Source organism: Gavialis gangeticus, unplaced genomic scaffold (genome assembly GCF_001723915.1).
Source record: "Gavialis gangeticus isolate Ggan-Ray unplaced genomic scaffold, GavGan_comp1, whole genome shotgun sequence".
Classification (NCBI taxonomy): domain Eukaryota; kingdom Metazoa; phylum Chordata; order Crocodylia; family Gavialidae; genus Gavialis; species Gavialis gangeticus.
Window position 1 is genome coordinate 189020288 of NW_017729022.1, and position 11932 is coordinate 189032219.

At 45.3% G+C, this 11932-nt stretch overlaps 1 protein-coding gene across 9 annotated transcripts in view; it reads left to right on the top strand.

Moving 5' to 3' along the window:
* The window catches only part of CCDC88A (coiled-coil domain containing 88A), a 248444-nt gene that overhangs the window by 82310 nt on the left and 154202 nt on the right, over positions 1–11932 (top strand). For all 9 annotated transcript variants that reach the window (XM_019516673.1, XM_019516675.1, XM_019516676.1 and 6 more), the window contains exons 5-6: positions 7105–7163; positions 11159–11242. In XM_019516673.1, coding sequence (XP_019372218.1) covers positions 7105–7163; positions 11159–11242 — 143 coding nt within the window. The remainder of the gene's footprint in view (positions 1–7104; positions 7164–11158; positions 11243–11932) is intronic.

An 11932-nucleotide genomic window follows, 5' to 3' on the forward strand; every position in this document is an offset into this window, starting at 1 on the left:
CAGCTGCCCTTTGAAAATGAAGCCAGGAACATTTCCACCATGTGACAAAATTCTTCAGTACCTGTTGCACAATGAAAATAGTGTCTGCTGGTGGTCTCAGCCTGTTGCATAAAATTGTTTGTAAAAAGTCTAAGAAGGTTAGGAAAAAGTTGACCTAATTAGTCCATTCAGAACAAGTCTACTGATACACCCAAAGATTTTAACTAGCATATTAGATGAAACCGTGGATGGTAGCTGGAGATAATTTCATGTTTTAAAGATGGGAGACATTCTAACATGTCACTATTATCAGGGGAAAGAACTTGTGGGGAGTGAGAGGTTAAAGAGTAGTCAGGGTTTAGATGCACTGGGGATCAGGAGCTGAGATGGGAATGAAGTTACAGGAGTAAGGAAGGAGATTGAGTGAAAGCAGATGAGAAATTTATGCATCTGTAAGATGAAAAGAGAAGTGAAGAAGAGGAAATAAAAGTGGCCATACCCTGTAGAAAGAGCATAGTGGGGGCAAAAGAAGGGAAATGTGAATGAGAGATTGGAGAAGAGGCACCTGGGGTTGCGGATACAGGATTCAGTCTGACAGGAATCCAGTTGTTTTTTTAAACACTTCTCCTCTCCACCCTGGGATCTAGTAGAAAACATTCATTGTAATATGGCTCTGTTGGTGTTCATTGTCCTCCTTTGGTATGTAAGAATCCTTCATCTACTCTCCCAAGGGAGAATTAGTGCTCCCTCCTCTGCAATGCATCATATTTATTTAAGGGAAATAATTGGTACAGTCCGACAGCCTGCACCAGCAGGAACAGGACTCTGCTTTTCTGTAGTGCAGGGGTGTCAAACTCATCTAGCCCCACAGGTTGGTTGACTGGTTCAGGGCCAGTCCATAGGCCAGATGCATGGTGTGTGGCCAGCCCTATGGGCTAGATTGTGCCCAGGCACCCCCCATCTCACATGCTGGATCCAGCACATGTGACGCTTGCTCTGGCTGGTCTGGAACTGGAAGGGTCATAGGTGTCTTGGCATAAAGGTTAGGCCACTGAGGGAAACCAGGGATGGGTCAGAGTTCAGGAGCCATATTACTAAATCTAGGGGCAGTGTCCACACCACAGGCCAGGAGTAGGGTCCAGGAATTGGATGCCAAGCTACCAAAACTGGGGGACAATCCACAGAACGAAGTCCAAAAATAAGCCAAAACTAGGATTAGGAACCAGGAGGCTTGTCCCAGCAGTGGGGTTCAGAAATGTGGGCAGACTGGAAGAGTGTTGCCACAGGTAGGAATAAATGGGGAGACTGAGCTCCCAACAGCCAATCAGAAAGCCAGCTGGTTAACTAGCTGGGCAGAGCTTGTTAACCGGAAACTCAAGGCAGGTGTGACTACTCAGGCAGTTAGCCCAAGCTGGGCTGTGCCTGCTAGGATTCCTGACCAGGACTGTGCTACATGCAGCACCCACTCTGGGACTCAGGCTGCCTGTGGCACTCACCCTGAAGTGGCTGGGAGTGGGGCAACATGTGCAGCTGGGTGCCCAGCACAGGAATTGCATGTAGCATTATGTCCCAGACTAGCCAGGGTAGGCACTGTGTGGGGCATGTGTCCCAGACTTGAGTGGGGGAAAGAGGTGTGTTATGTGCATCACACATCCCAGGCCCTGCATGTGGGGTTGGTTCTACATGTGCTGTGTGGGTAAACCCCAGACTGTTGCAGCACTGAGAGTTGGATCCAGCCCAGGGACTGTATCTTTGACACCCTTTCTTTAATGTATATCCCACTTCTTGGCACTGGGTGTGTTGCCATTATCAAGAGGCAATCAAAATAATTCAGACCACTGTCATTCTTTACCCCCCTTTTGGTAATTACTTTTTAATTTTCTAGAAGCTCTGAAGAAAAATATGTGCAGGAAATATCAGCCATATTCTCTTTCTCATCAGTTCTTTCCACTGTGAACCAGTTTATGATTATAAAGTGTTTTAGGTTCTCACATGGCAAACACCTTGGAGATTTCTGGGAGGTAGCACAAGAAGTCTTACAAGTTACGGTACATTTTGCACTGCTTTGTGCCTAGTCGATTTAGCTATGCCATTAACAAGGAGGTATTGAAACCAACAAAAAAAAATTGTGGCAGACACCAGCATCTATAACACTCGCATGTAAAAAAAGCAGTTGGGCACTACTGAATTTCATCCAAAAGGTTAACATTTTTCTCTCTGCATCAGCTCCTGGAACACTTATAGGATGAAGAGAGTTCCTTTCTTCAAGTTTCTTCCAAAACAAAGAATCCAAAAAGTGGTGTCGTCCTCAGATGCCACCAAGAAACAAAGGACCAAACATCTTGGTGTCTGACGAAAACACCGATCCCTCTTTCAGTCTACAGATTTCTTTTTCAGACTAGCAAGGGATCAAATATTATTACGTAATTTGGGATAAGGTGTTGTAATTTTTATAGAGAAGATCATGGAAGTAGAGGGGAGAGGTAAAGTCTGTTGTGTGTGGTGTAGAATTATTAGGCTGAGTATTGCTAGAACTTCGTTAGCTGCTTCTGATATAATACTGTCTATGTTTGTACTGACAAATCCCTGTAGTCTCTAAAAGATTCAAAGCTACTTTCTACTCAGTTGGAGTTATAAACTTCTTCCCTTAGGAAGCAAGTGATATTCCACGCAGTTTTACCAGGTAGAGACCCTCTACTCGCTATCACAGTTCACAGAGGACATTGGAGCTGCCAAGAAAGAAGAGCTGCTGTCATAAGAGGCCATCTGTCTCATTTTCCTTGAGTATACATCTCACATCTGCCTCATGGCAACAGGCTTGATACCATTATCAGGAGCCAGTTGGAGAGCTATAATAACTCTACCAGGGGGAGAGGGGATTTAAACCTCCACCCCTGCCCACATGGGACTGAGACCTGGCACACCCCAGCTGGGGTCCATGCAGGCCAGGGTGGGGGTTTAACCCCCCCTCCCATCATACTCAGTGGGCCAGTGGGGGCCTGGCCATGCCTGCCCCCCCAGCTTGAGCAGGGAAAAAGCCTTGGAGGGCTTCTTTCCAAGCCTTTCTCCATTACCTTTGGTAGTGACTGGAAGGTGACAGGGGCAGGCAATTATTTTGGGCGGAGGGCCACTTACCCAGTTTTGGCAGGCTGTCGAGGGCTGCATGGGTAGCTCCACCCTTTGACAGGTGCCCCGTCCCTGGTCACCGTCTTGGAACCAATATCCCAGGGCCAGCACTGGTGGGGTCCAAAGCAGGGCACAGGCTGGAAGGGGTTTATGGAGCCGGGCTGGGCTGCACCAGTAGGGAGAGGGGGGAGCTGGCCTGGCTCTATATTCCTGCTGGCTGGGACCCTGTGCTCATGCCACCCTGCTGGCACTGGCCCCAGAACACCGGTGCAGGCCCCATGTTCCTGCTGGTTCCGTGCCCACTCACACCCAGTGCACAGCCCTGACCCCCTGTTCCCCGGCAGGGCAGAAGCTGGTGCTGAGCACGGGGAAAAGCAGCCCCTTGCCTGCCCTGTGGCTGGCGCTCCCTGCTGCAGGCGCTCACAGCTTGCCTGGGGTTGCCTGTGCCTGCTTGGGACAGCCCCGTGTGGGCTGTGAGCAGCTGCAGTACGGGGTAGGGGAGGGGCCTCTTTCGTCGATGCCAGGAAAGAGCCTGAGGAAAAGCTGTGTGTGGGGAAAAGTGGCCCCTCCTCCATGCTGTGAATAATGCTTTCTGCTGGAGAAGGCACAGGCAGCCCCATGTGGGCTGCAAGCAGGGTGCCGGCCATGGGGTGCCGGCCATGAAGCGTTCAGCTTTTCCCCGGGCCTCTTTTCCCTGGGTTCCTTCCCTGCCCGGGGTCCTCCCCTGCCCCTCTCCCACCTTCTCCCTTACCTGAGGTACCAGGGCAGCCACATGGTCCCAGGCCAGAAGACCCTGCTGGGGCTTCCAGCTGGGGCGGGCAGGTGGACCCTGCTGTTGTGGGAGCCTGCCGGGCTTCCCCTGGGTCCTACTGCCCTTGGTTCCTGTCATTTTTGATATAGATATAACAGTTATGTTGGAACAGATTATACTAGTATGTTTGTCCACATCCAGAGCCATTAGCTTAGCATGCACCACATTTCTGGAAAAACACAGCAGCAGTGTTTTATCTTGAGACAGGGAAAATCGTGACTGTTCTTTCTTCTACTGTGCTCAGTAAGAAGTGGTTTCTCTGGAATGGCTGCATCTGTTATCCAGTTATATTAGCAGTTCTGCATTCAGTAGATTTACAGAATGTCTTGCTAGATCAACTCAGCAGTAATTTTCTGATCTTCATGATAAAGCTCAGTCCTGAAGAACATCTTTTATGGGTGGGGAACATCCAAGAATATTCGCTAGATGTCAGAGTAAGAAATGTTAAATATTCTGTTCAAGAAGACAGTTTTGCCCAGTTTCCTTGTTGGATGCTTTTCTCATCTCATGGTCACTGGGGATCATTACCCATGCTGCCAGGACTGTTGGATAAATATAAAGCAGGAATAATCATGCTGTCTTTGCTTGGTTTAAACAGTTCTGGCATTTGAACCTAACGTGAATCTGTCAACACAGCTTCCAGTCATGCTTCCCCATTACCTAATGTAATCTTGGAAAATGAAGGTCATAGTTTATATCCAGACCTAGCATCGTTATATTTGACAGCCTGATTGCTGGCTGGCTGATTGTCATTGAAAGAGCTGGTAGATGTTGTCTTGGTGTGGTACTAATTTAGTTCTGGGCAGCCAAATTAAGGAAGTTTTCCATTTGAACAGCACTAAATCAACGTTTTCTTTTGAAAGGCTTCATTCCTGTCTGCTGTTCCTAAAGCATTTACAGCTGTCTGTCAGCATGGGGAAAACACCTGCAGAAGGTACCCCCATCACAATATGCTGCTGAAGCCCCATGTCTGTGAGTCTGATGCAGAGGTTGCTGAATCCTGGCCCAGTAAATTACAAAAGGATCATAAGTGAGCCACGGCTTTAGTGGGTGACTAGTCTGTACAAGTGGTTTTGTAAATCCTAACGGGTACCTGTCAACAACTTCAGGTACTTAGGGTGTGTCTTCATGACATGACACAATGCACCCCAGAGCTAACTCAAGCATCATGGCTAGGGACAGACATTCAAAAAGCCTGAGCCTGAACTGATTCAGTCTTTGCAGGTTAGTCTAACCTGGCTAGACTGAACTGGTTTGAAACTGGACAGACATTTTCTCTGGACTGAGAAAATTCAGGCAGATGCCTGCAGTGGCTCAGGCTAGAAGCTAGGGGGTGCTAGAGCAGCCCTCCCTGCTTCTGTGGGGAGCTGAGCAGAGGGGGGCATGGTCAGGCCCCAGCAGGAATGTCTGCCTGCAGGGTCCCAGGCTTTTCCCTGCTGGCTGCTCAAGGGATGGGAGTGTTGCCAGCCCCCAGCCCCGGGCTAGCACTTTGAGGCAAGGAGGGGTGTGTAGTGCATGCATCTGTTGATGATATGGAGCTTTTCAGTCTTCCTCCCTGCTTTGTCATACTGTCTGCAGCAGAGTGACAGATGAGCAAGCCAGTGGGGGGTGGGGAAAGAGTTGTGGCTGATAACAGTCTTTAATACCCAGTTAGCAAAACAATAGCTTCTTTCCACATTACTTCAAACTTCTTAGACAGCCTACTGGGTGACCTGTTGATTAGCTCCAAAAGCCCTAATCAGTCACTGTTCTATCTGCCTATCCTAGTGAAATTGGAGAGACACACACAGACACCTCTCAGCATTAGCTAGCATACCACATGCTGGCTACAGTCCCTGATGTGGCAGAGAGGAGGAAGGGATCTCTGCTTAAGTAGCAAGTGATAAGGTGGGGGAAGAGGAGGGAACAGGGAAGCCAGGCAGACCTTGCTGTGCCTGCAAGTCTGTGCTGAGCTCCAGCCAGGGAAAAGAGGGGAGGGGCCAGCTCTGCGTGGAGCAGAGTCCTGCCCAGACCAGAGAGCATGCCGAGATGCTGGGGGACTCTGATTTAACTTAAACCAGGAAGGGGTCTGGGACAGACATTGCATAAACTGGTTTGAGCCAAATCAGTTAAGTCTGATACTACATACAACCAGGTTTGTCTCAAACCAGTTTCAGCCATTTTCAAACTGGTTTATGTGCACTGAACATCTGTTCTATTACAGGTTGAAACCAGTTTCGGATCACTTAAACCAGTTTATATATAATGTCTGTCCCTAGCCCATATGCAGTAAAGTCATGTCACTGGTGTTCCACCCAGGCTAAATGCTCTTGCTCAGAAAGTGTTTAGTGGCCTCAGGCAAAGTGCTATTCTAACTTTTCCATGCTGGTTAGAGTAGAACAGGGTTGTCCAACTAGTGGTTTGGGGGGTTAGGTTGTGGACCGTGGGCTCTGATCTAGCTGCTGTTCTCCCCATTTCCTCCGGCTGCTGCTACCTGCCTGTCTCTCAGGGTGGGGCAGTATGGCTCTGCCATGCACAAGACTGCATGGTGCGGGGGGGTGGTAATGGAGCTGGGCATGTAAGATTGCACCTGTGTGGTGCAATGGTGGTGGTGGGGGATGCACCTGTAAGCATGTGTGTTGCAGTGGATGGTGGGGAATCATGCTTGAACATCCCCCCATTGCAGCGATGGGGTGAAATTATGTTCGCCAGCCACATGTTGCAGGGTAGGAGAATCGCACTTGCATGCCTACATAGTACAGTGGGGCAGGGGGTAGGGTTCCTGGTGCTTTGGTAGATAGTGGGCTGCCTACATTGGCGTGAGGTGCAGCGGGAGGGTGGGAGAGGGTATTCACTCAGCCTAGTGGCTGTGGCTAGACTGCTGTGGCCATAGCATGTGGCCCTCCAGGGGTTTGGAAGCTGGACAGCCCTGAAGAAGAATAACATGTTTTATACTTGAAACTATTCATGATCAGTAAAGTATGTGTTTACAATGAAAGCTGCCTTTCTAATGAGAAGCCAATCAAAGAGCTAAAAGTTTGAACCATTTTTCTTCATCTGCCTTGTGATTTTTCTAAACTAGGCCAAAAAGTTCAATTATGTAAATATGCAGAATGTGCAATTCAGTAAAAGGGCTCTTTTATGACTGGAAAATGCTTTGAAACCATATGTAAACAATTCCATGTGTAATGAATCATTTTTTATTTTAGAACCAGGTACTGAAGAAATAAAAAAGCTACTATTACTTTTGCTTGGTTGTGCAGTTCAGGTAAGTTGAAATATGTTTCTTTGGATGTTACTGTACAGATGTAACTCCTTTCTTTAGCTGTGGCTTCCTGATAATGTATCTTCTCTCCAGTTTTAATACATGAATTGAAATGAGGAGATTCTAACAAGTAAAGTTGTTTCAGTAATACATTCTAAATATTTTAAGGCATAAGTGAATAATAACAGCCTTTATGATGTAACTTACTTGATTTATATTTAGTAAGGAAACCTTGAATGCTTTATATTTTGTATATACCATATTAATTATTTAGAATTGATGCGTTTTAGAATTTCTCACTATTTTATTAATACTAATTAAAGACAAAGTGACATGATACTCTAAAATATAATTTACATTATTTTCCTTTTTTAAGTGAAATTGAGAGAGTTTTTGAAACTACCAAAGGAATTATCTTACTCTTTCAGAACAAAAAGTATTATGAAATAGTTTTTAAAAGCAATATTTGTATTTTGGCTGACTACTTATTTGCTTGATTTAGCTCAATCCAAACTAAAACAACAGATCTTCTGTACATATTCCTTATAATACGTTCTTAATACAAATCATAACATGGATGTATTTCTTAGGAATAGATTGTACTTCTGTTGGTAAGCCGTTATTTAGCTAAGTAGTCTGATTGACTTCAGTGGAATTATTTGTATAATAGCTACACTCAGAAGGAGGTTCCAGGTTCATAGAATAGCTTTAAATAATTTAAATAATGAAAAATAATTGATCTTTGATGTGTATGTTAGTGTTACTTTAGGTTTATTAAATGTTGTTTTTGTCATTGCAAACAACAAACAGAATTGACATGCTAAATATTATGTAAAAAGCAATACAACCTCTAAGTAATTATTTTTGTCTATAATTACGTTATTCTAGGAATGAAATATTATCACAGGATAATAGTCATTTGATGATTGTTTTGGAACCTATAAAATATGACCCAACATGTAATTGGGTTGTCTTCCAAGTCAGTGGTAGTCAATCTTTTTCCTCACTGGGCTGAATAGGAAGTGCCTGGTCTGGCCATGGGCCATATGCCACTGGTGGTTTGGATCCAGCACTAGGGCCCATATAGAGTGGGGCAAGAGGGGCAGTCTGGCCCAGCAGAGGGAGAAGGGGGCTTCACACAGCCCCACAGGGGAGAGGCATGACCCTGCTGGGGGGTGTAAGTGAAGAGGGCGTGGCTCAGCCTTTCCTTGGCTCTGTGCGGGGCCCAGCCCCAGCCTGGCCCTGCAGGGAGAGGGGCCATGACTTAGCCTCAGCCTCTGGGGTAGGGTGAGCTGCCTTCCTTTGACTGGGTGTGCAGGGCTTGGGAATTTGGCAGGGGGAGGGGGACCATATTAGTGGCCACTGCTTCCCCATTGCCAAATATCCTGACCTGTGGGGAGCCCTGTGGGCTGGATTCTAATGCTCCGTGGACCTCATTTGGGCCACGAGTTGGAGGTTTAGCACCCTTGTTTTAAAGTGATCTGTTTTAGGTCCTAGGTGCTGCCTGTAACTATTTGTGTCTGTACTTGAATATCTTACCTGATTTTCAGTGCTAAAGCTAAATGAGATTAGTATTAATTAATTGCTTACCAAATTTAGTTCCGCCTGGTACAAATATTGCCATCTTGCATAGCATCAAGTTGAAGTTGGCCATGTTATTTGCAGATTAGGAGACATGGATCATATGGTAAAGTTATAATTTTATTTTTATTACACTGAACGTTTAGTGTAGTTTTAATTTTTTTCTTATTGAGGGGGCTGAGAAGAGGTACATTTAGTACATGTTTATACTGTTTTAGGAGTGGAACTCTGGAGCATGCCCCACCTACCTGCTTTTGTTCTGTGCGCATCAGATATGGAAATAAGATAGTAAAGCACTCCAAAGCTGCCCCCTACAGATCTTTTCCTGTGTGGTTAGGAGCAGGTGTGTGGGGTACTCTCAGAGAATAGCTTCACTGCCTCATTTCCAAGTTTTGTACATTCAGAGTGGGAGCAAGCTGAGGATGACATGCTTATCAAAAGCAGTGATCCTGAGAGCACTGAAGAAACAGCAAAGACTTGGGTCGTTATTAGGCCCCCAATCCTGTAAATGTTTACATGCCTGGTGACCATATGCATAAAGTTTACTTTCATTGTTCAGATGCATAACATCAAGTAGATGAGTAAATTTTAGTGTCATCAGTCTACTAAACCCACCTACCTAGTCAGGTTAATTAACTTGTGTAACCCGGGTGGTACTCCAAGAGGAACCCATCTCCAATTGAAGGGATCAAAGCAGGTGCACAAGCACTATGGGAGGTGTAGGGACTCTCCTCCCCCTAAGGAGCAGAGCCAGACCACCAATGGGGACTTAACTATATACCTTTTAATACTGGGAACATAACAGGCATAAATCAGAGGGTATAGTGGACACTACAATGCCCCAAGGGGGCAGGATTCAACAAAGGTTAGACACTTACAATCATTGACAAAAAAACATGGTTAACAAAATATAAAACACAAACAGCAGAACAAACAATATGGGTTGGTGAAATATAAAAGGCACAAAATGCAAAATGTCAAATGACAAGGAAATGTAGGGCCTTGGTACCTGGAGGGGGAGAAAGCGGGGGAAAACACAATGGCCCCCTTCCACGGCAAGAAGATTTGCTTCTTGTTATCTCGCTCACCCCAAGTCACCTTAGCTACGACTTGATCCCAGCTCTCCCACATGGTAGGCAGGAACGCTGCCACACAGCCACCACTGGTGGCACTGCTCCAGCCTGCTCTAGGGGTCTTGATCTTCCCGGAGCCCCGGCCTCACGTTGAGCTGCCTGGCCTCTGATTGGAGGAGCTGGAAGCAGAGCTGGGAACCCCTCAGGTCGCTGCTCAGATCCTTGCTGGAGCTGGGGAGCCTCTCCTGCTGGCTGCAGCCTCTCCTAGGGGATCCTGGAGCTCAGCGGGGAGCCTCTGCTGCCAGCCACACACTGCACTGCTGAGGGTCCCACTGCTGCCTGCAGGTCCTGCTCTTTCAGGCTCTTCCAGGGCACTGCTCCTGCCCCACTGGCTCAGCTCTTGCCAGCTCTGTGAAGCTCCTTCCTTGTTGTCCCTCGCTGGTCTCTCCCCTGAGTCAGCCCACTCTGCCCCTTTTATCCCCCTCCAGGTGACCCAAGGGGCCAATCGGGACACGGGGGTGAGTCTCTGGGGCCTGATTCATGCGGAAAGGGAATCCCAAGTCCTCCAATCATCTTTTGCCCTTTCAAAACCCCTGGGCCAGGTCACTGCCAGCTAGCCCGTCACACTTGATACTAACCTTTTAAAACAGAAATAAAATTGAGGTGAATTTCATCAAATAAGCCGTGTCTCCTAATCTAAAAATAATCATTTGAGTTGAATGGGAGTGTTAATATGCAACTGAGCTGGATTACAGCCTGTATACATTACTGACTTGCTACAGTTTGAGTGGATTAAAGAACATAATAGCTTGCTTTCATTATCTAATGACCAGTCTGTCCATGAAAGTTCTGTATATAAAACACAAGTTTACTATACTTCTTTAAGTAAGTTATTTTCTAATGGGCTAAAAGTTTGGAAAGTAAAGTATAGCTGGGTTTATTTGAATAATATATAAACATGTAAGGTATATTTTCTTAATAACATATAATTGGTTGCATGAGTACTAAATGAAGGTATTTAAAAATAATTATAGAAATCTTTGTCATAGAATGTGAGCAAGAAATTAGCAGTTTTTTAAAAAGTTGTACAATCCAATTTCTTTTTTGATATTTTTAAAATATATTTTATAAGACCATGAATTCAAGAAATAAAAACAGATACAGTGACCAGTTATAAATTAAATAAAATCTGTACCAGTCGACAAGAACATTAGAGAGCTGATAATTATTGATTACGTACCTTTAAACAAACTACACTGTTATTTTCAGTTTTCATCTTTATCTTTTGAAGCGCTCAGAAATGCAAAGATGTGGGAATAATTATGGTTAATGTATTTGTTACAGTGTCAGAAGAAAGAAGAATTTATTGAAAGGATCCAAGGCTTAGATTTTGATACAAGAGCAGCTGTTGCAGCTCATATTCAAGAGGTACTTTTTATTTTTGTACTATATGATAGCTAAATGATTTTCATTTTTGCAGTTGTGGAATATTACAGAGAATTATTTAATTAATTCAAAATTAAGTGAATCTATTTGACAAACACTAAAGGGACTTGTAATGAAAAGAGAGGCCTTTGTTTTATATGCATGAGTATACATTACATTTCTTTCTATAAGAGCTACTTAAATATCACATTTATTTGATACTTATTGTTTCCTGTCAAACTAGAATATTAATAAATATTAAATATGATAATATCAATTGCACTAGAAAAGAGTGATTGCTTCTGTGAATCATAATTTCAACAAATTAATCTATCATTGTGGTCTATTGAGGATTTAAGGGAACAAATTGATAGTTTAAGCAAGACTGTTCAACTTTTGGTCTGCAAGTCCCCTGGCCACTTGTTGCATGAGCTACATGCCATGGCATAATGCCACACAGGTGCTATGTGGCGGGGGCACACCCAAAACACTGTATCAGCACCCCCCCCACACATTGTGCTGTGTGGTCCCACTGCATAACATACCCCATACTGTGCAGAATCCCTGGATCCCCAGAACTTCCCTGCTGAAGACTCCCTTGGGGTGGGGCAGGGCAGGATGCCATCATACTCTACTCTACCATACCCCTTTCCTAGGAGTAGGGGCAATTAGCGGAAGCTGAAGGAGGGAGAC